This window comes from Chiloscyllium punctatum, chromosome 13 (assembly GCF_047496795.1).
Source record: "Chiloscyllium punctatum isolate Juve2018m chromosome 13, sChiPun1.3, whole genome shotgun sequence".
Classification (NCBI taxonomy): Eukaryota; Metazoa; Chordata; class Chondrichthyes; order Orectolobiformes; family Hemiscylliidae; genus Chiloscyllium; species Chiloscyllium punctatum.
Genome location: NC_092751.1, coordinates 96,391,732 through 96,417,031, shown reverse-complemented (window position 1 = coordinate 96,417,031; position 25,300 = coordinate 96,391,732). Strand labels below are relative to the sequence as shown.

Below are 25,300 nucleotides of genomic sequence, written 5' to 3'. Positions count from 1 at the left end.
TGCTTGTCAATTACAGTGCTTAATAACTTGAGATGGTTCTGCAGATGTTTTTTCTTTGCAGAAAATCAAGAATTAAGACTTTAGTTTCCCTTTTATTTCACAAAAGAGACTGTTAAGTCATGCAGGGAAGCTGACACAAAAGAAGGTCTAATGCTTTTAGAATATTGGTAAGATTGGAACTGTTGAAGGCGGTGAGTGAATATTCTGCCACAGATGCTTGATTGATTTAGCATTTGCAATGTTCTTGATACTAAATTGAATATCCTTTTAGGGAATTATTGAAGAGAATGTAGAAGAAATTGTTGTTCTAAAAAGAGGATTTCTGAATAACCTTCATGTTGATATATTTACAATCAGGTTCTGAGCGTAGCAGCCCCAGTTTGATTACACCCCCACAATCACCAATGAACCTGGAGACGACATCATTTGGTAGCAGCCAATCACAGAGTTCAATTTCTTCTCTGACTAAGATCTCCATTAGTCCTGTGTCAACAGGAGAATACAGGAAAGACAGGTATGGATAATGTAAACTTATTGCATGTTATGATTTGAACTATATGATTTCCTGCTTACAATCAGTATTCACTGAAATACTCAGCATTGACAGCAAAGGATTGTGTGTGACATGAATGGAATTTTATAAAACATTATGGCCTTACTTTTCAATGACAATCATTAAACTGGATTGGTTATTTAGGAAATCAGGCCATTCAATGTGAAGGTAGTTCAGACAAAGCAAAGACGCTTTTAACAAATTCACCTCATGGAGAATAATTGAGTTCACAATTAAATCTAACATTACCATTTGCAAGTTAAAAACTAAGCTAATTTGAATTAAACCAATTGTATCTTTAATTTTGTCTTATCATTGTCTAGTCCATCATCATGGCTCTAGAAGGATCAAGCATCATAACTATATTTAAAAAAACGAATCAGTCATTGAATGCAGTCAAGAGTAGTTTACCAACATTAGATGACAAAATGAGACTTCAGCAGAAAACACGTCTTTGCAAAGCACAAGATAACGTATGGCAGACTTAAAATGGCTTTCCTATACTTGACTTAATAGTGATTCCAGCTAAGCTTTGGGAACTTTCTAACTTTCAGCATTTATATTTGAATCAAATGCTTAAACAAGAATTCTGGTTTTCAAAAGTCTTGGCTTTTATCGCAATCTTAAGAAAAGGCTGTAAAAACATTTTCATTTATACTTCCAAATATTTTGAACAATATTGTGAGGGAATTTATATTTGTGGAATTGTCTTAAATGCATGGTTGGGACTTCTTATTCCAACTTTATTTTCAGGTTCTCCATACAAGGAATATGAATGGATTGCACTTTTAGTCAACCATCATCTTAGTGTTGTCCAGAGTCAGCAGAATTGATTTGTTGATGTTTTAGTTAGATTTCTTAATACTGATACACATTTTATTGCAACAAAACCATGCAGTTGCCCTTTGAAAAATATTGTTTGGTTTCTTTGTTATACTCTTCCTTTAGTAACAGGGCATAATATGCCTCATATCTCCTACTAGGCCAGCACCCTACATAGCAAATTGAAACTTTTTTTAGGAATTGCAAAAAAGTGAGTCAAATATTATTCTATGGTTAGGCTTGTTGCTTAATGTGAAAATACTTTAATATGGACTGCCTGAATAGCAATCATCCTATTAGCATTTCTAGATTGCAAGAATGTTGTATTTGATCCTTCAGTGTTAAGGAAACATTTTGAGGTATCACTACAGTGAACACTGTAATGGTTATATTATGTATAGTATTTCAGAACATTCTGATTGGCTTTCCAATGCTAATGTTTTAAATCCAACTAATAACAGGAATTCTAATAAAGGATGTAAAATTTGGTATTTTATGATGTTTAAGTATTTTCATTTTGTTAATGTTGCACCCATTCCAGAAATAGAGTTATAGATAATGTGTTTTTTAAACTGCAACTTTGACGTTTATGTTTATTTGGAAAAAGTAAAATTGTGGGCCCAAAGCTATAGTTACACTCTTACAAGTTGATCAAGTTATTGAATGTATTTGTAGATCAGAGAGAACTTGATATTTATCACAGCTTTTTATATTTTTCTTCTTTCTCTCTCAACCTCCTGAAGCATAACATTTTTAGGCTTTTTGAATACATCTCTACAACTGTTTTTCTTTCATTCTGACCCTTTTTAGATACCTATTTCGTAATAGGTCCTTTCTGAGAATTCCTCTCACTCCTAGGCCTCGCTTCTCATCACTACGGAGCCTGAGGTTGGCCTGTTACAAATTAACTTGCTTTTTGCTTTCCTGTTTGCGATTCTCAAGATTTGCTTATTCATCTGTCATTTCGCATTTCTCAGTTACTGCTAATGTGGAAGCTCTTGCATGGCAACTTTATCCCATGCAAGGTTAGTGTTTGCTTGAGACACTTTTGTCTGCCTGACAGCAGCTAATTCTGAAAAATGAACAAAAATTACTTTAACTTATGTCAGCCAGCAGAAGAATATTCTGAACAAAAGCCTAAGAAGGTAGGTAATCTTGAGATCTGATCTCCTAATGTGGTGGGTAATAGTGGTGGTGTAGAGCAATTTAGAGAGAGCCAAATGCATGAACATCTAACAGAATATTCTTTCATGGGTCATTTCCAACGCTATGGTTACTCAAACATATAACATTAGCTATAATTGTAGCAATTAAACAACTTATTTTTCTTTGAAAATAATTAGCAGGTCCAATCATGCCAGTGGGATGAAGAAACCAAGTTATTATTTCAGATCAGTGACCTTTCATCAGTGCAAACCATTTTAGGTTATTGACGTCAAGATATTCTAGTAACTTTTAATGTAGTAGAGGTATATTTTAAAAATACTTAATTGGTTTATTTAGATTTGCATATCAAAAGTCCTTCAAGGATGGAGGATTTCCTGGCCTACATGTGACTCCAGACCCATAGCGATGTGGTTGACTCTCAACTGCCCTCTGAAACAGCCTAGCGAGCCACAGTTGTATCAAGTTTCAACAAAGAAATTAAACCAAATGGGCCATCTGACCTAGGCGTCAGAAAAGACCATGGCTGAATCAGCCCTGACAATCCTGCAAAGTCCTTACCATTATCTGGGGGCTTGTTCCAAAATTAACAGAACTGTCTCCCAGACTATTCAAGCACAGCCTGACGTATTCAAGCTTACAGAATCATGCCTGACAAAATAATATTCCAGACGCCACAATCACCGTTCCCAGACATGTCCTGTCCCACTGGCAGGACTCACCCAGCAACGGTGGCGGCACAGTGGTATATATTTGCGAGGGAGTTGTCCTTGGAGACCTCAACATTAGCTCCAGAACCCATGAAATCTCATGGCTTCAGATTAAACATGGGGAAGGAAACCTCCTGCTTGATTATTATGAACCATCTTCCCTTTGCTGATGTTTGAGTACGCCTCCACGTTGAACAACACTTGGAGGAAGGGTGGCAAAGGCACAAAACGTACTCTGGATGGGGATTGACCATCATCAAGAGTGGCTCAGCAGCACCACTATTGATCGAGCTGGCCAGGTCCAAACTGACATAGCTGCTAGATTGGGTCTGCAGAAGGTGATAAGGGAACCAACAAGAGGGGAAACCACTCCACCTCCTCCTTACCAATCTGCCAACTGCAGGTGCATCTGTCCATAACAGTATCAGTAAGAGTGACCATTGCACAGTCCTTGTGGAGGGAAAGTCTTGCCTTCACACAGCCTGTAGTGTGTTGTTTAGCACTATTGTTAATGGGACAGATTTCGAACAGATATAGCAAGTCAAAACTGGGCAGTGGACTATTAACAGCAGCAGAACCATACTCCAACAAAATCTGCAACCTTATGGCCTGGCATATTTCCCACTCAAGCACTACCATCAAGCCAGGTGATCAGCCCTGATTCGGTGGAGAGTGCAGGCAGGCATACCCAAAAATGAGGTGTAATAACTGATCAGGACTTCTTGCATACCAAACAGCATAAGCTGCAAGTGGTAGATATGAACTAATCAGATCATATATAAGCGCTGCAGTCCTGCGACATCCAGTCGTGAATCATGGTGGACAGTTTAAACAACTCACTAGAGGAGGAGGCTCCACAAATATCCTCGTCCTTAATGATGGAAGAGTCCAGCATGTTAGTGCAAAAGATAAAGCTGAAGCATTCACTGCAATCTTCAACCAGGTACAAAGTGGATAATCCATCTCAGCCTCCTGCAGTGGTCACCCACTTTGCAAGTATGTCTTCAGCCAATTTGATTCACTCCACGTAATATCAATAAATGGTTGAAGGCACTGGATATTGCAAAGGCTACGGGTCCTGACAACATTTCAACAGTAGTACTGGAGACTTATCATTCCTGTAGCCAAGCTGATCCAGTACAGTTACATCACTGGCATCTATCCAACAATGTGGAAAATTCGCCAGGTATATCCTGTACACAAAATGCAGGACAAATCCAACCTGCCCAATTCTTGTCCCCTCAGTCAATTCTCAATCGTCAGTAAAGTGATGGAAGGTGTCATCAACATGTATTACCAAGCAGCAATTACTCAGCAATAACCTGCTCAGTTTGGGTTCCACAGGGCTGCTCAGTTCTTGACCTCGTTACAGCCTTAGTTCAAACATGGACAAAAGAGCTGAATTCCCAGAAGTTAGGTGAGAGTTACAGCCCTTGACATTAAGGTGCCCCTAGCAAAACTGGAATCACTGGATGTCGGGGCAAACTGTCCACTGGTTGGAATCATACCTGGCACATAGAAAGATGATTGTGGTTGTTGGTAAATTGTCTCAGCTCCAGGACATCTCTGCAGGAGTTCCTTAGGGTAGTGTCCTAGGCCCAACCATTTTCTGATGCTTCATCAATTGCATTCCGTCAGTCATAAGGTCGGAAGAATGGATGTTCACCAATGATTGCACAATGTCAGCTCCGTGCTCAGGTACTGAAGCAGCCCATGTTCAAATGCTACAAGATCTGGACAATATCCAGACTTGGGCTGACAAGGGGCAAGTAACAATCATGCCACGCAAATACCAGGCAATGACCATCTCGAATAAGAGACAACCTAATCACTGCCCTTTGATATTCAGTGGTGTTGCCATCACTGAATCCCCCACTATTAATATCCTTAAGGTTACCATTGATCAGGAACAACTGGACTTGCCAAAAAGACGCAGTGGCTACCCAAGCAGGTCAGAGGCTGGGAATACTGAGAGTAAATAAGTTTCCTAACTCCCCAAAGCCTGTCCACCATCTGTAAGGCAAAAGGAGTAATGGAATACTCACTTGCTTGGATGGGTACAGCTTCAACAACAGTCCAGAAGCTTGACACCATCAAAGACAAAGCAGCCTGCTTGATTGGCACCACATCCACTTCCTCCACCACTGATGTTTAGTAGCAGCAGTGTGTACTATCTACAAGATGCATTGCAGAAATTCACCAAAGATCCTTAGCACCTTACAAATACTCAATCACTATCATCTAAAAGGACGAGGGCAGCAGATACATGGGAACACCACCACCTGCAAGTTCCCCTCCAAGCCACTCATAATCCTCATATGGAAATATATCGCTGTTCCTTCATTGTCGCTGATTCAAAATCCTGAAATTACCTCCCTAAGGCATTGTGGAGCAACCTGCAGTATGTGGACTGCAGCCTTCAAGAAGGCAGCTCACCACCACCAGTTCAAGGGCAACGAGAGATGGGCAATAAGTGCTGGCCCAGCCAGCGGTACCCACGTCCCACGATTGAATTGAAAAAAAAGAATATGTGCAGATTTCAGTTTCAGGAAACTGGTCACACAGTTTATGGGAGCCCTCAAGCATGTTAAAACAGTTCAGGATTTTACTACTAGGGGTAGGATGACAATGTATGCATTAACTAGCAGCTGACCTCATTCTGTTACATATTTTGATTCATTTTGGTGTGTGGTGTAGATACAGCCTAATACAGCAACTTTGATTCACACACAAGGTACTTCAAACAAAATTGGTTCTTCAGGAAGCTGGTAGACAAATTTTCCAGTACATGTTTGCCTGTTGGCTGCTGTCAGGATTGATGTTGATTCTCCAGTAACTCTGGTTGCTCTTGTTGCTTCCTTCAAACATGAATCTCACTGTGCTGTGCAGTGCATATTCTGTTCACTTTATCTTGTGAAACTATAAGAAAGGTAACCAAGTACAAAATACTTTGAGAGGCTAAGTGAAGCTGCCTTTTTGAAGTTTCCTTTTGTACATACATATTAAAATTAAGGATGATTGTATTGGAAAAGATGTGGGAGAAGAAATTTGCTTGAGTTGCACCATTAAGCAGAGTTGATTGGATTCACTGGAGCAGGCACAGTCATAACGTTCATGGCATTCTCTAGTGAAATCAATGAAGAATGCAGCGCACTTGCCTGCATGAACCCTGAGGATTTGATGTTGCTGCATAATGCCACATTGCACAAGCAAATCTCCCCACCCCACACGCATACCATTGTCTTGGGTCAAATATTCTCACTAGCAAAAAGACCTTCTCCTGTGTTACCATTTCTGTGCTGTTTGTAACGTGCTCATGCCTGTCCAGTGCAAATTAAGATCCTAGTTTGAGTAGCAATCCAATTTGTAATCTTGTCTGTCTCAGTTTAAAAATAAAATTGAAGTGCAGGTGGTCTGTTGCCTTATTTGACTTCGTATAAAACCTTAGATTTCAGTGAGTATTTTGCTGAAGGGAATTCAAATAATTTTATGTTAAAGGCCCTATCTACAAGAACCCCGTCATGTGACAGTACAGAAAGGAACTGAACCACTTGGAATTTCAATCGTGAGTGGAGAAAATGGAGGGATATTTGTTTCCAAGGTAATTGGTGGAAGTATCGCTCATCAAGCAGGACTTGAATATGGTGACCAGTTGCTTGAGGTAAATGTGATTAACTTGCTAAAACTTGCTAATAATGAGGAAAATCATGCATCTGAAGCTTCTGTTGCTTTGCACAACTGTACGTGTTTAGGGAGGGAAAGGGTTTCCTATATTCGCAGAATACTTCAACATTTGCCTATAATTCAGTTCAGTCAGTATAGATTGTATTGTGAGAGCATTGGTAATCTTCTGTAATTGCATTTAAAATTTGACTGGGCCTGTCTGCATGCTGTTTCATGGATCTTTCCAATTATCTAAGAAGAGTGACAGATGGGTCCTCCTGGTGTGAGTTATCTCAAATGTTGGAACTTTGAAAGAGGATGCTCTTCATTTTTTAGTTCCATGAGAATAGGGCGTCTTGAAAGAAGGCCCAAAATATGTGGGTTCTTTCTAATTCCAATTAAAAACTGCATAACAGCTGTTTGAATCGGAATATTTCCACAAGGGCTTTATCGTTGTTTTTACCGGGTTGTCCCTCACTATAAAGTGTGATTCATAGGAGCATGATCTGACATTTTGCTTTTCTCACCGCAGTCCCATTCCCTGAACACCCGCATTCCTTCAAAACTTTAAAATAAACCTGCTTTTTACTGATGGTTTGCCAAAGAACATGGCCTCCTTATAGACAGGCCTAAAATTTTGAGATCATGTTAATTTAGAGTGTAATATTATTCCTTTTTCCACAGTCTTTGCATTTCTCCAAGTTATCAAAGCTATCATAAGAGAATGGGGTAAAAATGGGTTTCCCAAAGCTCCATGCCATCTCCTGCCAAGAAGATCAGTTGGCATTATCAGTGTTTTTGAGTCATCTCGGTATATTACACTTTGATTTTTCTTCTTCCAATCTCCAGCACAGCAGAAACCAACAGCTTAGTGGCCAGGGTTTTGAGATGATTGCCATTGTAGGGTAGTTTGATACTCCAAATACAATGCATCATTGCATTCCTATTAATCTAGTTCCAGTTGGTTTAGTGGTAACTGTCTTACCACTGAGAATTTCAGTGAGCAGTTGTGTTTTAAAAGCTGTTTTTAAGTTTCCTCGTGCCTGCCTATTAAGATGAATTGAATAATCCCAGATACTGTGCAGAGTGGCTTTCCACATGGCCAGTATTCATCCATCAAACAATACCACCAAAATAGATTTCACGGTCATTTATCTCATTAATGCTTCATGTTATTGTGTGCAAATGGACTACTGTGAACTCGTCCTTCATTGAAATAGTAGTTCATTGCTCTGAAGTGCTTTGTGATGTATTGCAGATTTGAAAGATGCAGCAAAAGCACAAATTCTTTTCCTTGCACTGTCTTTGTCTCTCCCTTCATATCATGTCTTTTGTTCTTGGTTTTAAGAAGGCATTTTATGTTACATACACAGCAGTGTTGGTAATGACATTTTACTATCTTTTGACAGTATAATGGCATAAATCTGCGGAACGCCACTGAACAACAGGCCCGGTTAATTATTGGACAGACAGAGCCATGTGAGACTATCACCATCTTGGCCCAATATAACCCACATATGTATCAACTGGGTAACCATTCACGTTCCAGGTGAGACTTCAGTTGTGCAAATTAGAACTTAGACTTATACGCTGATTTCTCTGAGCAATGTATTAAGTTTCTCCCAATGACCTAAAGACATAGGAGCAGAAGCCAGTCCATTCAATCTGCTCTGCTATTCATTGAGGTCATAGCTAATTCGGTAATCTCAACTCGACTTTCCAACCTTATCCCCATAATCCTTGATTCCTTTACTGTTCAAATATCTGTCTCATCTCCACCTTAATTATGCTTAATGACTCTATGCTTACACAAGGTATGAACATGGTTGAGTGTTCTTTATTTTTTGAATATGTATTTCCATCTCTCACCTTAAACCTATGCCCTCTGGTTTTAGACTGCCCCATCTCTGGGAAAATGCTTGTCTATTTACCCTCTCCGTGCCCTTCATGATTTTATAAACCTCTTTAAGGTCACCCCTCAGCCTCCAACACTCCAGGAAAAATAGCCCCAGCGTCTCCCTGTAGCTCAAACCCTAAACCCTGGCAACTTCCTTGTAATTCTTTTCTGAACCCTTTCAACTTTCACGATATCCTCCCTATAGAAGGGAGACGAGAATTGCACGCAGTAATCAGATAGTGGCCTAACCAATGTTCTTTTTAGCTGCAACATGGCCCCCCAACTCCTATACTCAAATGTACTGACCAATAAAGGCAAACATACCAAACGCCTTCTTCATTATCCTATCTACCTGCGACTCGACTTTTGAGGAACTATGAGCCTGCAATCAATATCTTTGTTCAGCAACACTCTCCAGGACCTTACCATTAAGTGTATAAGTCCTGTCTTGATTTGCATTCCCAAAATGCATCACCTCACCTTTATCCAAATTAAACTCCATCTGCCACTCCTCAGCCCTTGGCCCAACTAATCAAGGTCCTGTTGTACTCTGAGGTAACCTTCACTGTCCACTACACCTCCAATTTTAGCATCATCTGCAAACCTATGAACTCTACCTCCTATATTCACTTCCAAATCATTTACATAAATGACAAAAAGCAGTGTACCGAGCACCAACCCATGTGGCCCACTGCTGGTCATCAGTCTGAAAAGCAACCCTGAATTCCCACCTCGGTTTTTTTTCACCTTCGAGCCAGTTCTGTATCTAAATAGTTAGTTCTCCGTCCATTCCATGTGATCTAACCTTGCTAACTCGTCTTCCATGAAAAATCTTGTCAAATGCCTCACTGAGGTCCACATAGGTCACGTCCACAGCTCTGCCCTCATCAATTCTCTTGGTTAAATCTTCAAAAACCTCAATCACGTTCGTGAAATACAATTTCCCATCCACAAAGTCATGTTGACTATCCCTAATTAGTCTTAGCTTTTCCAAATACATGTAAATCCTGTCCCCTCAGGATTCCCTCAAACAACTTGTCCACCACTGATGTCAGGCTCACCAAGTTAGCCAACCTCCAGTCTTCTGGCACCTTGCAAATATCTCAGCAAGGGGCCCAGCAATCAATTTCCAAGCTTCCCACTGAGTTCTTCCCAAGGATTTGTCCATCTTTGTGTTTTAAGGCATCCAGCGTGCCCACCTCTGTAATATGGGCATTTTTCAAGATGTCGCAATTTATTTCCCCACATTCTCTATCTTCCATATCCTTCTCCACAGTTAACACTGATGCAAAATATTCATTTAGTATCTCCCACATCTCCTGCGGTTCCACACATCGATGTCCTTGCTGATCTTTGAGGGGCCCTATTGTCTCCCTAGTAACTTTGTCCTTAATGTATTTGTCGAATCACTTTAGATTCTCCTTAATCCTATTTGTAAAGCTATCTGGTGTCCCCTTTTTGCCCTCCTGATTTCCCTCTTAAGTATACTCCTACTACCTTTATACTCTTGTAGGGATTCACTCAATCTCTGCTGGATATGCCTGACATTTGCTTCCTTTTTCTTGACCAAAACCTTAATTTCTCTCATCATCCAGCATTCCCTATATCCACCATCCACCCTAACAGGAACATACTATCTCTGAGCTCTCGTTATCTCAATTTAGAAGGCTTCTCATTTTCCAGCCACCCCTTTATCTGTAAACATACACCCTAATCAACTTTTTAGATTACATCCCCTACAGTGTGGTAACAGGCCCTTCAGTCCACACCAACCCTCGAAGAATAACCCACCCAAAGCCATTTCCCTCGGATGAACGCACCTAACACTATGGGCAATTTAGCATGGCCAATCCACCTGACCTGCACACCTTTGAACTGTGGGAGGAAACCGGAGCACCCGGAGGAAACCCACGCAGACACAGGGAAAATGTGCAAACTCCATGCAGATAGTGGCCGGAGGCTGGAATCGAACCTGGGACCCTGGTGCTGTGAGGCATCAGTGCTAACCACTGAGCCACCGTGCCTAATCCTTGCCTAATACTGTCAAAATTAGCGTTCTGCAAATTAGAAGTTTAGATCCAGTCTATCCTTTTCCATCACACTTTTAAAACTAATAGAATTATTTCCCAAGAGTAGGTTTAAGTTTTGCACCTTCTCTGGTAGGTACATCCACATACTGTGGAAGAAAATTTTCTTGTACGCACTTAACACATCCCTCACCATCCAAGCCCTTAACAATATGGCAGTCCCAATCTAAGTTTGGAAAGTTAAAATGCCCTACCATAACCACCCTATTATTCTTACATATAACTGACATCTCCTGACAAATTTGTTTCTCAATTTCCTGTTTACTAGTGGGGGATCTGTAGTACAATCCCCATAAGATGATCATCCTTTTGTATTTCTCAGTTCCATCCAAATAACTTCCCTGGATGGATTCCTAGGAATATCCTCCCTAAGTTCAGCCGTAACATTATCCCTTATCAAAAATGCCACTCCCCCTAAAGCATTAATACCCTGGAACATTAAGCTGCCAGTCCTATCCATCCCTGAGCGATATCTCTGCAATTGTTATGATATTCCAGTCCCATGGTCCCGACCATGTCTGAGTTCATGCCTTATTTGTTAGGCCTCTTACATTGAAGTAGCTGCAGCTACTTCAATCAGTCCTACTTCTTTTTTTCTACTTTGGTCCTGCCTGCCCTGAGTATTTGACTTAGTCCTTCTCCAAACTGTACCAGTCTCAGATGGATCTCTTTCCTCACTATCTCTCTGGGTGACACACACCTTATATAAGTAATTTGAATTTCCACAAATTTGAATTCTTCTCCCCTGCGCTGCTTAGCCATGCATTCACCTGCTCGATCCTCCTATTTCTACTTTCACTAGCTTCTGGCACCAGGAGTAATCCAGATCTTACTACCATCGAGGGCCTACTTTTTAAATTCATGCCTAACTTTGTATATTTGTTATGCAGAAACTTGTCCTTTTCTCTTCTTACATCGTTAGTTCCAATGTATACAACAACCTCCTGCTGGTCCCTCTCCTCTTTGAGAATATTCTGCACCCTCTCTGAGATGCCTTAAATCCTGGCTCCAGGGAGGCAACACACCATTCTGATGTCTGTCAGTGCAGAAACATCTGTCTGTCCCTTTGACTTGAGAGTCCCCTATCACAGTCAATCGCTTGGAATATAGCATACCATCTGTTATGTTAGAACCAGTCTCAGTACCAGAAACGTGGCTGTCAGTGTTACATTCCCCTGAGAGTCCATCATCTCCTACATTTTCCAAAACAGTTTACTTGTTTGAGATGGGGATAGCCACAGGAGAAAGTGAGGACTGCAGGTGCTGGAGATCAGAGCTTAAAAGTGTGTTGCTGGAAAAGCGCAGCAGGTCAGGCAGCATCAAAGGAGAAGGAGAATCAACGTTTCGGGCATAAGCCTTTCTTCAGGAATTCCTGAGGAAGGGCTTATGCCCTAAACGTCGACTCTCCTTCTCTGATGCTGCGTGACCTGCTGCGCTTTTCCAGCAACACATTTTATAGTCACAGGAGACTCCTGTACTACCTGCCTCCCCCCCCCCCCCCCCCCCCCCCCCACTTTTCATAAAGATCACCCATCTATCTGACAATATCTTTAGTTTATCTCCCTTCCCGCAACTACCATCCATCACACTCCCTAGCTCCTGTAAATTCCTCATTGCCTTTAACTGCTGCTCCAACAGATCCATGCAACACGATAGGATTCACAACCAAACACAGGTCCTGCAGACATAATCATCAGTAACATGGAAACTCTCCCTAATCTCTCTCATTCAACCAGAAGAGTACATCACTACTGAAGGCCATCCTTGCACCTTAACCATCTACAGACCCTGAAAATAGCACTGTCTTACTGCTCTAAAAACACTGCTACCCTCTAGCTTTGTACTTAAACTTAAAAACTAGCCTCTTAACTGATCCCCTGTTGTGAGCTTGCCCACACAGATTTCTCCAAGGTCAGCTGTGAATTTCACTGTTTGTTTAGTTTTCTTAGAATGAACTCTAATGTCCAGAGATACTTGAAACCAAACAGCAAAGGCAGCAGCTATGCAGATTTACTACTGGGTCAGACAGCAGTGTCGGTTTCTTTCTCCGTTTGAATCACTTCCCATGTGGTCACTGCCTTTGTCTCCCTTCCTTCTTTTTAAAGGCTGTTGTTTAGATCTTCTTTCCCCCAAAGTTCGAAAACAATGCATGACTTCTAAAGCAGTAATTACTGCTCTTCAACTTTGAGGAAGTCAGCTCCAACGCAGAAAATACCTCAAAAAAAAGGAAGCAGCTCTTCATTGAAGCCAAGTTGTTAATTGGAAGCTACTAATATATTAAATATTTAAATGAGTTTGCTAACTATTGCTAGCTTCTTACGTTGCTGTTCTGGATCCACTTTGGTTTATCATCCATATGAATGATTTGGATGAGAATTTAGGAGACATGGGCTGATACTAAAATTAGTGGTATACTGGACAGCGAAGAACGTTATCTAAGACTACAAAGAGATCTAGATCAATTGAGTTAATGGACTGAGGAGTGGCAGGTAGAATTTAATTTGGATAAATGCGAGGTATTCAATTTTTGTAAAACAAATAAAGGCAGGACTTAGACAATTAATGGCAGGGCCCTGTGTAGAGTTGTAGAATAGAGAGACCTTGCGGTTCAGGCACATAATTCTTTGAAATCTGCACCACACAAAGACAGGGTATTGAAAAGGGTGTTTAGCACACTTATCTTCGTTGCTCAGACTTTTCAGTAAAGGAATTGGGACGTCATGTAGAGGATGTTGGTGAGGCCTCTTCTGGAGTACTTTGTACAGTTCTGGTCACCCTTCTATAGGAAGGATATTATTAAATTGGAGAGAGTGCAGGAAAGATTTGCCAGGATGCTGCTGGGATGGAAGGTTTGAGTTATAAAGGCTTGATAGGCTGGGACTTTTTTCTCTGGAACAAAGGAGGTTGAGGAGTGGCCTTACAGAGGTTTGTAAAATCATGAGGGGCATAGATAAGGTGAATAGCAAAAGTCTTTTCCCTAGGGTGGGGGCGTTCAAAACTAAGCATCTTTTTAAGGTGAGAGAAGAAAGATTTAAACAGGATGTGAGGGGCAAGTTTTCTTTTTAACAGAGTGGTTCATTGTGGAATGAACTGCTAGAGGAATTGGTGGATATGGACACAGTTACAGCATTTAAAAGACATTTGGCTAAGGAAATGTTTGGAGGGATATGGGCCAAAGACAGACAAGTGAGACTAGTTTAGTTTGATAACATGGTCGGCATGGACTAGTTGGACTGAAGAGTCAGTTTCCATGCTGTGTGACTCTCTAAACATTTAATGTTGATCAATATGTGCTTTGTGTTACTAGTTCTCGATTGGAGCCAATAAGTAACCATTCAACTCCCCGGGGTAGTGGAGCAACAACACCTGACAATCACTCCATGATTGATGCTGTGAGTGAACAGGATGAAGGGACAATAACCCCTCCATCGAAGCAAACCACCCCAACTACTAGTCCACGTGACTCAATCAGGTCAGTTATAAACGGAGCTGTTCTACACCACTAAGACTAAAGTTCCTTTGTTATGAGACAGAATAAAACTTTGTCCTTTTCATTTCATTTGGATAAGGCAGAACTTTTGACTGTGCCCTTCTAAAGATTATTGTGTTGCTTTGAAGGAATGATCACCTTTGGCATATTGCAAACAAAAAAATCAAAAATGCATCAAGCAAGGGACTATTCGTTATTCAATTCTAAAGCTTAATATGGGACTGGAAATGTCCATAGACGTTGTCAGACATGCTGAGTATCTATGGCATTTAGTTTTGTTTTCAGATTTCTAGCATTTGCAGTTTTTTGCTTTTATATAGTACTATTCAACATTTACAGGGATATGGATAGAGTAGATGAGAAAGCTGTAGGATTGAGATCCAGGGGATGTCAAATTGAGATGATCAACTAAAGAAACAAAGGCAACGCAAGAAGAAACATTTTTAAACAACAATTGCTTATGATCTGGAATGCAATACCTGAGAATGTGGTGGAGGCAAATTTGATCAAAGCCTTCAAAGATAGTTAGGTAAGCATCTAGAGAAACTAATTTGCAGGTGAGGGGAAAAGGTAGTGACTGCGATTTGGTGAGTTGTATTTCAGAGCGCTGACACCGATGCAACAGGTCAAATAGCTTGCTTCTGTTCTTGTAACCATTCAATAGTTCTTTTTGTGATTCAAAACAGAATTAATTTTCAAAATATCACAGAAAATCTGCTATATTTCTCATTTGGAATTTAGTGATAAATAATTTATGGACCTGTATATATTTGAATAGTGTGACATTTTATGATTTTAATGCTGGTTTGGTTTTATAGCTTAGAATTTAATAAGGTTACACTACTTATCCTGTATCATTATTTCTGCTGGGTAGAGGCACCTTGATTTACACTTCAATTCCAATTTGTAATTGTGTTAAAATTGATGAAGCTGTTCAAAGATGCAGGCTATTTCTCCTGCTTATTAATGTTCTAGAAAGAGAGGCCATGTTAAAATAAATTTGAATGTTTGGATGTTGGCTGATGGCAGAGACTGGCTGTTAAGGTTCACGTTAACGTTAAGGTTCCTACCATGGAACACATCATTTGAGGAGGGCATATTGAGTGGGTGAATACCTATTTCAAGATGCATTGACAAATTTGATATTCCATGAAAGTTATGGAAAGGTAGTTTATAATGCACACAGACCAAGGGGGTCCCGATGTCAATATTAGATCTGTGCTATATTTGTTATCTCAGCTCGCAAATGAAAAGGAAGTGCAGTAGGTTTAGTGCACTTGAACAAAGGAGGGTAAATCAACCAGAGTGACCCCGTTTGCTCTACTGCATAGTCCTTATTGTATTTTGTTTATTCATCAGTTCTGCATTGAATGTGCAATGAACTGTCACGCTACCTTTTTATTGATATATGAAGAACTGATTACCTGCTGTCTGTGAGCAACTGTTGTCGTATTATAGAAGAGTTAGAGATCTTGAAAGAAAAGTTCATCTAAGGTTAATAGGTACTTTGGCCTGATGTTACTGCTGGTTTGCAGGGCAGCAATCTTTACTTCCATCAAAAAAATACTTAGCAAGTATTGATAACACATTCAGTGAAAGATGGATAATCAACAAACTAATTTCAAAATATCATTGTGTCCTGACTAATACATTTCCTGATTGGTTACCGTGTTAATCTACAATCACATGAAAATAAATATGTTCCTTGTTTTTCTTTCTTGCATTTTTAATTCAACAGAAAGTCAATTGATTCAAGCAACCAAATTGCTGAACCGCGATTCCTTTTCCTAAAGAAAACCCAAATGGAATTAGGGATCCAAATTTGTGGTGGAAACCTATATGGAGTATTTGTGGCAAAGGTGGACGATGACAGTCCAGCAAATGGTCCTGATGGGCTGATTCCCGGGGATAAACTGTTGGAGGTAAGTGAAATAACTCCACAGAGGCTATTATCCCATCACCAAGTCACTCTTTATTTACACACAGAGAGTCCTTGACACTGATCCCAGCTCCCTCAAAGCCTGCTCTGAGAGGGAACAAGATATCTAACACTTCTGTTCTTATCTGTCAGCCAGGGCTCCCTGATTGGGGCTGTTAATCTGGTCCAATCAGGGAACTCATTTTATGAGGTCCACCTGGCTGACCTTGTTAAAATCATTACAGTAAGAAGGCTGGCAGATTGCAGAATCAGTATCAGCAATTCATTTGAAAATTTTGATTTTCAGAATTTGAATAAAGTCAATGATCCTCCAAACATTAAAACTTGCATTTAAATTTCAAGCATATGTCACACAAACAGTTTAAAATAAAATCAGAGAGTCTCAGACTATTCAATAGGGAATGGAAAAGAGGCAGATCAAACAAGAGTGCATGCATTTTCCATTCATCATCAATGTCGAGACTATAGATGATTTGTACCCCAGCTGACTCTACCTCATAAAAATAGCGCTTTGTGCATCATTTATAGAGTCACTCTATGTCAATCTATTAGAATCATAGAGATGTACAGCATGGAAACATACAAACATTTACTGTAGCTATTTATATTGCTTGATGACAGTTGTCCTTTGCCTTTTCACACTCTGGGTTCTAGTTGAAAGCCATCATTTTTAAAAATTGTACATTTATGATCCTCATGTCTATTAAGTGAGATTGCCATTTCTCATCAGGGTTATCATTGATTCATTATGCGACAACATTTTATATTAAAGCTCGAGCTTGCCTCCTGAGTAGCATAGTGTACTTTTAAAGGATTTCCCCCCAAAAATTGAACCTTTTTATTTTATCTGTAATGTTACAGAACTCTTCTGTTGAGTTGATTTTAGCTTGCTTTGCAGTGCAGTGTATCTGCCTCCTTTCCTTACAAACATTGTCTTGTATGAGGTTTCAAAACCTTGTGCCAAAAACTGGATGATTCTTCTTTGTAAATGAAGAGAGTGTTAGAAATATGATGAGTTTACACTGTGGTAAAAAGTAGGCAGGACCAGAAGAGAAGGTCAGAGTGCATGGGGAATTAGAGCTCACAACAGTTATAAAGCAAAAGGCAAGTGAGTGGTAACAGAAAAGAGATGGGTGCAGAGAGAAGGTATTAATAACAGAATATAAGTCCGTCTTTCTGAAAGCTAAACCAAACGAGGCAAGGGAATTAAAATGGAGGATAGAGAACATGATGTGAGGTTATTGAACTTAATGCCAAGTCCAGACATCTGTTAAGTGTCAAAACAGAAAATGAGGTGCTGTTGCTCCACCTTGCATTGGACTCCGTTAGAACACCGTAGCAAACACTGTCTTCCAGCTTCTCAGTCTCCCTGGCATCTGTTGCTATCTTTACCCCGCAGCTTGCCACATGTCTTCCTTTTTCCTCAGCCAAGGACTCCCCCCTCACTTGGATATACAGGACCATCAACTGTTCAAATTATTAACCATTTTCTCCACCTTTCCACAACTGTGATGCTTCCCCTTGTCATCACTTTCCACCCAACCAGTCTCTGTATTCAGAGGATCATTTTCCACTATCACTCGCCTGATGCCACCACCAATAACATTTTTCCCTGTCAGCATTCCAAAAGGGCCATTGTCCCTGTGACATCCTCATCTATTCCTCAGTTGCCCCAATTTTCCTCCTGTGGCACATTCTCATACAGTCACAGGTCGTGGAGCATTTGCCAATTTATCACCTTCCCCCTTGTCAGAGATCATAAACACTCCTTCCAGGTTATACAGCAATTGACTTGTCCTTCTTTTAATCTAGTCAGCTGTATTTGCTGCTCACAATGCAGTCACTACACTGGGGGAAACAAAATGTAGATTGAGTGACCACTTTGCAGGATACCTTCATGTAGTTTGCATGCATAATTACATCATTTTAATACACCATCTCATGCTCACGTTTCTGTCCTTGATCTGTGATCTTTAATCTCGCTCATCCCCTGACATTCTCCAACCTTCCCTCTGTTCCACTTGCTTCTATCTTTCTCAACTGCGTTAAATCCATCATTTTTCAACCATTTTCAGTTCTGAAGATGAATCACATAAGAGTTGATATGTTACCTCTGTTTTTCTCGCTGTAGATCTTGCCAAATCTTCTGAGTTTCTCCAGCACTTAATGTCTTTATTTCTGATCTTCAGCACCTGCAGTATTTGACCTTTATTGGTGTGGTAGATTATCTGGTTATTCATTACATTGCTTCTAGAAATTTTTGTTTCTTAAAACAAATAATTTGTTTAATACTAAATTGAACCATACTGTTTTGTTTACTGTTGTATGTGTACGTCAGAACTATGAATGATTGTTCAGAAATTTAAATGTTGCCCTGAAATTTGGGCAAGCTGGAAGATCTGCAACCCATTTGGAGCTATGAAATAAAAATTAATGTTTAAGCAGATGTATGTGCCCAGGGCATTGTCATAACGCAAACATTAAATTTGGTGTCAAGTAATAAATTTAATACTTCTTGTGTTCCAAATGTTCTGCTTAACAATGGTAGCACTTGAGACAGCATTTGAAATCTATGGATATTGTTGTCAAGGGGAAGTCAATTGTGATGCTTGTCCAATAAGAAATTAACATCTGGTAAATCAGGTGATTATTTTGCAGTTTATTGCATCTAAGACTTATTCCTGGAATGTCCCTTTATTTCTTTTGCATCTCATTTTGGATTCCTTGCAATTTTGATTTTTAAGCACTGTTTTCCTTCCTTTACGAGCACAACTTCAAGTAAACACATCACTGAGCAGAGATTATTAAATTACATAGCAAAGTTGATTCTGTCTGCTGTGAGAGCATCTTTTTGGAACCTACCGTGTGTACTGACTCCTGCATCAGAAATCGACAAAAAAGGGACTTGTGCACTTTTGTTCAAAATTATTGTCCTGACTGTTTGTATCTGATGCTGCAGTGCTGTTGAGATCCAAAGTGGAATTCCAACAAATTCCACTTAATGTTGCAAGTATATAGTTGTTGCATTTGTCTACATGTCAAACGAATTGCATGCCCAATGTAAATCATTGTGTAAGCCACAAAAGTGCAAAACTTCTGAAGTCATAATTAAACGGTGCAGACCAGCGTCCACTCAAAAAAGTGACAGTGGTCTGAAGATGTTTAATGAAAATAAATAAATTTTTGAATTTTAAGTATGACAGTTTAGTTTATACATGAAAATCTGTTGTCATTGTTGGCATCCTTCCATAATTTGATGGTCGTACAGCAAATAGAGTCATTTGAGAATGGGATAACCTTTTATGCTGTCCTTTCTGCCAATGGTTGAAGAGACCAATCCATGGGAGACATATTCTGCTCAAGTGCCCAGAGTGAAGTGATTGGCAGGTCTCATTATGGATTGTTGCTTTTTGGTGTTGGTGTTACTAAGTTTCTATAGTGTCTGATCATCACGGTGGTGCATGCTGGCCCACAGGTGATGTCACAGTTTTCCTCTCTTATCAGCTACTATCTCCTAGATGCAAGATTCAATGCTTAGGGCCTTTATGTCAAGCTTGAAAGCAACCTTGAAGTGGTTATTCTGGGCATCCCAAAGGTCATTTGGTTGTCTCACGATACAGAAAGTTGGAATCATAGAATCCCTCCTGTATGGAAGCAAGCCATTCACCACATCAAGTCCACCCAACCCCTCCGAAGAGCACCCCTCCCATCTCTGTAACACTGCATTTCATATGGCTAAGTCCACCTAATCTGCATATCTTTGGACTGTGGGAGGAAACCGGAGTACCCAGAGGAAGTGGGGAGAATGTGCGAAGTCCACATAGTTTTCAGGTATGCACCTGTCTTTCGTCGTGTGAATGGGTCCAAGCTACTAAAGTCACTTCTGCCTGATCAGTGTCAAGGCACTTGGGAAATTTGTCTTTGACAGGGCTGTCAAAGTCATGATTTTGAACTTCCCTGTCTAGAATGTACTTCAATGCAATAAAATATCTTCCACTTAATCAAGTGACAGACAAGTCCACAGCAGTCTTGCCCTCCCTAAAATAAAATACATAATTTGTGTAGCTTTGTTCCCCACTACTGATGGGGTTAATATTTTCATTAATTTTATATGCAGTACCTAAATTTGTTTTAAATACATTCTGTAAGTGCTTAATAAGGTGGACAGATGTTTGTTACTGCATTATGAAAGCACTTTCGAATGATTAATTTTCACTGCTAGCATTCACATATTTACAGTTTCTTGTATTAGTGTTTTATTGTCATCTTTAACAGTTAATTTCTTGATAGTCATAATTTCAGTTATGGTAGATATTTTAGTTTTATTAGCCATTTTTCTGTGACTATTTGTGTGAAAAATTTGTAAAGTTATAAGGCTAGCATTGCTCAGTATTAGTAATTTTTTATAGCACTATTCATACCTGCCTTCTGTTTATGTTTGTCATTGCTTATAGTGAGATCAACATAAAGGCCTTAGAGAAGGTATGACACATATATTGATTTTGCTCACTGCAGTAAATGAGGCAAGATCCTTTGAAAAAATAGTTGGCCTGTGTTTACCAGATAGTCGAAAGATGTTACATTTCCTGATTTGTAAAGCTTTTGCTAAGGAAAGACAAATCACATTTGCTGAAATTATTCTGCAAACCAATTTACAGATCGCAGTTGTTTTCTTCCTAACCATTGCCTTTCTGATATAGTCATACAATTTAACATGAGTTTAAAGTGATGACAGTACTGGAATAAGTTTCTGACACAATTTCAAATACAGTGCAGCCAAGAGAATTACTCACTCATTCTTTTCCAATATCTTTCAGTAGTAATGAATAGTGCATTGAGACTGAACAGGAACAGTATGTCTGCATTATAACTTTACCTTTGCTTGGGTATAACTCTGTATTTGAATAAACATTATACCATACAACTAGAAATTGCAGTGAAATAAAATGTGGGCAGAGAAAAAAAGGTTTAGAGATAATCCAGCTCCTGAAAATATAGTTACTGTGCCTATTAGACAGTTTAGAAAGGGACAATTGGTAATGTATATCTACTAGCTGTTTGACAGCCTGCAAGGAAACAGTATGCAAACCAGGGATATGAGATGGAGAGAATAGAAAAACTTCAACTTAAGAGAAATTTTAATGAACACTTTTTAAAAATACACAGGAGGTTTTACTGCAACACTTATTTGCTGGAATGTATTCAAAGTAAACAGCAATTCTTGATTATAGTCATTTTTCATTTTTGTTGCAGTACAATGGCACCGATATGCGGAATGTGACGGCTGAGCAGGCCTATGTCGAAATGCTGAAACCCACAGAAGCCATCTCTGTGAAGGCTCAGTACAGAATAGAGGAATTCAACAAGATCAGAAATGAAGCCGGAGATGGTTTCTATATCAGGTATCATTTGAGATCATTAACTGCAAACTTCTCATAATCATCAAATGAAAATAGATCAGGACTTCATGGACAAATTCTGTTGGAATGTTGGGTCAAGCAAAGAATGTAACAGAAACAGAATGTAACAGAAATAATTGGGTTTAAGCTACAGTTAGATCTCTGTCTGTAGAATAACATTTGGAAGGAGCAGTGATTTGGCCATAATTTTCTTGTTGTTCATTCAGTACATCTGCAACAATTTCACGTGGAGAACAATGTTAATTTCAGCTTTTTATGTGAAAGGATCGTGTATTATTTTTCAGATACTTCGCCTCCTACAACTGCATGGTCAGTGTAAGATTTTGAGGTTCACTTTAACTTGAGTTGTAAAAACCTACATAGATTACAATTACAAATATTCTTAATGAACATCTTCAAGTGTGTTGTGACACACCCCTGGAGCAGGTGGGACTTGAACCAAGGCTTTCTGGTGACAATTACAATTATAAGCTAAGATTGAGAGAGCCAATTAAAAGTTCACTAGACCTGATTGGTTAAAAGACATTCCAAGTATAAATATGTTTTCACAAGTTTTACAAAATTTATTTTGTTTATCCAAATAAGCACTAAAGAAAACCTACTTAATATTAAGAGTGGTTTACAGTTCTTCCATTTCAGGCTGCTGTTTCCAGACACTGGTTGACTAGGCACAGGTCACTTGTTTTGTTGTGTTGACTGAGGTTCTTATTCTGTCTTTGACATTCCTCCTTGTGTGTCAAAACACTAAAACCCAGGCCTGGTTAATCTTTATTAGCCACTAAGCCCGTGCGTAACAGAGGCATCCTGAACTCTATTAAGCATACTGTTTCATGAAAGTACACTAAACAACAAAAGAAAAGACAATAAAACCATAAACCATACTTTTGGCCTAGCTATTGGACTTTTCTCCCTTCAGAAACTGTTTATAATTAGTCATAATTTAACAATATAATTTAATTCTTCACTTGCTGAATCAAATCATAACTATTGAAAAATACCCCAATCTTCCAACAGAAACCATTGTGATATTTTACTTAGCCAGGTTTTAATTTCTGTTGTCTAATATTTTGGAATTCTATGGTGTTCATGTTTTAATTTTACTTACCAAGCTAAGTCCTGATGTGTTTGAGTAATACAGGTTCACAGCAATCTTTTCTTTGGCATTTTCATCTGCTTGGTCTTGCAGAGCACTTTACGATCGAGTTGCTGAAGTAGAGCACGATTTAAGTTTTAAGAAGGATGATATCCTTTACGTTGATGACACACTGCCGCAAGGAAACTTTGGTTACTGGATGGCCTGGCAATTGGATGAAAATGCTCAGAAGCTGGAAAGAGGGCAAATCCCCAGCAAGTACATGTAAGCGTAACAATTGACGAAAGGGTAACATAAATAAGGAAGAAGCTCTGCATTCAAATGATAAGAAATAATTGCATTCTACTTCTTTTAAAATATAAACGTAATTCTTGCTTTAGAGTTAGAAGGTTGTGGTTGTCAAGTGAACAGAAGAGTGCTGTATGATTAGAGCTACTGAATTTTGAATGAGATGTTAAACCCGGGTGTTCTCTGCCTGTTCGTCTGGTTGTGAAAGTTCCTACTCCAGGTTTTTTTTAAGGCATGCAAGAGAGATTTGGTGGCCTAGCCAATAGTTATCCCTCAGTCAGAACCTTAATAAATTGTTAGTGTGAACATTTATCTAATTGCTGTTGTAGGACTTTGCAGTGTAAATTCACTGCAGTATTTTATGAGATATCAGTGCCAATCCTGGTTTCTTTTTACGAATATTATATCAATGGTGGCAAATTTTTTGGAAATGTCTAAGGATGTGTTTTGAATTATATAAATGGATATTTGTTTTCTATTAAAGTTTGCTTTCAAGGGCCAAAGACCAAGCTTTTTGACTACTTCTTATTTCCCAGTATCTGGACATATTTCACAATGCAGCATTTCACCTGTGAAGCAGAAACCAAAAGTAGTCAAGAAGTTCAATGTTTTAGTAAATAAAGCTGCAGCAACAATACAGAGAATTCCCGTGTCTTTATGCCTGTTACTTTATGGCTATGTCTCAAGAAGAAAATTTCCCAGCAAAGTATGGTTGATTCCAGTTATAGTTTTGTTTCTATAAATTCAGTTTATAGGAACAAAAACAGAAATTGCTGGAAAAACTCAGCAGGTCTGGCAGCATCAGTGCAGAGAAATCAGAGTTAACATTTCAGGTCCAGTGATCCTCCTTCAGAATTTATGGTAGCTAGTCGATGGTTGGTTTTTATGCAGAAGATAGGGTTAGGGAGGGGTTAAGGAGTGAACAGTAGAACCCAAAGAGAGAAAATCAGTTGGACAGTCAAAGCACTGGATAAAGGTCAGTTTAGGGGAATGAATAGTTGCTAATGGGAGCTCTTTGTAGCTGACAATGTGTTGTGTGTGGTAGCAGCCCATGTGATGACAAGGCCAGGTGTGTGGGAGTAGGGGAAAGACGTGGGAAAAGGCGCTCAACTCTAAAGTTGTTAAACTCGATATTAAGTCCAGAAGGCTGCAGAGTTCCCAAGCAGAAAATGAGGTGCTGTTCTTCCAGTTTGCACTGGGCCTCTCTCGAGCACAGCAGCAAGCCTGAGACAATTGTTCGCCAGGGAACATGGTGATGTGTTAAAGTGGCAGCTCGTGTCTTTTTTTTGTGAGCAGAATGTAGATTTGTTTCCTGAGTGTAGAGGAGACTACAATTTGTAGGAAATTCTATATTGTATTTTCTGTATGAATTTGTTATCGGGCAAGAAGATAACAGGTGGAAACTTTGGCTTCTGAACAGAATTCCCATCTTATAAGATGATAAAAATGCAAGTGCTGCCAAACTTTTAAGATTTCCTGTTGAAAGAGATGATTTGGCATTATATACTTGGGTTGTTTGTACAAGATTCATTAATTGCTCAAATTACAAGTCCCATCAATCTAATGGTTTCCATTAATTCAGAAAGATTGTGGAGGTATGGAAAATACAGACAAGTCTGGATCTTTTCTGCTGCTTACATCCTAAAAAGTTGAATTGTTTCATCTGTGAGCATGTTGCCCCAAGTATTTCCCATTTGCCATTTTCAGTTTAGTGCCAAGTCAAAAGTGACCAACTCGATATTTATAAATAGATCTTGAAGCTTCATTTGAAGATGGGAGTAATCCTGTACAATTATTGATCTACCACGTAATGGTGACATGTCACATGCAATGCACATTGTTTTGTAGAATGTACTGATAAGTAGCTTATAATGGTACTTTTGAATCACCTTTTATGGTTCATAATTTGGAACCAGTAGGAACATGACTGCTCCTGTTAGGTACAACTGAGTACAGGTTACATTAGTTTCATATCCCAGAATTTTAAGGTGAATAATGTTATAGTAAGAGTCTTGAGATTGAAAGGCAGAGCTAGGGACTCTTTCACTTTAATAATAATGATTTGTAATGCCAGAATTGTTGTTGTGGATCATTATGTGTTCTTTATATCCACTGTTTATATCTCTCATAGATGTCACTTTTTTGTGCCTTCCTTGCATGTGTTGATTTCTTTC

At 39.3% G+C, this 25,300-nt stretch overlaps 1 protein-coding gene across 18 annotated transcripts in view; it reads left to right on the top strand.

Moving 5' to 3' along the window:
• Nucleotides 1-25,300, top strand: part of LOC140484687 (disks large homolog 5-like) — a 195,897-nt gene that overhangs the window by 151,769 nt on the left and 18,828 nt on the right. For 12 of the 18 annotated variants that reach the window (XM_072583336.1, XM_072583342.1, XM_072583341.1 and 9 more), the window contains 8 exons: nucleotides 358-514; nucleotides 2,186-2,263; nucleotides 6,748-6,910; nucleotides 8,322-8,461; nucleotides 14,204-14,368; nucleotides 16,125-16,308; nucleotides 21,579-21,727; nucleotides 22,932-23,102. In XM_072583336.1, coding sequence (XP_072439437.1) covers nucleotides 358-514; nucleotides 2,186-2,263; nucleotides 6,748-6,910; nucleotides 8,322-8,461; nucleotides 14,204-14,368; nucleotides 16,125-16,308; nucleotides 21,579-21,727; nucleotides 22,932-23,102 — 1,207 coding nt within the window. The remainder of the gene's footprint in view (nucleotides 1-357; nucleotides 515-2,185; nucleotides 2,264-6,747; nucleotides 6,911-8,321; nucleotides 8,462-14,203; nucleotides 14,369-16,124; nucleotides 16,309-21,578; nucleotides 21,728-22,931; nucleotides 23,103-25,300) is intronic. The other 6 variants (XM_072583340.1, XM_072583339.1, XM_072583344.1 and 3 more) reach the window with 1 other exon arrangement.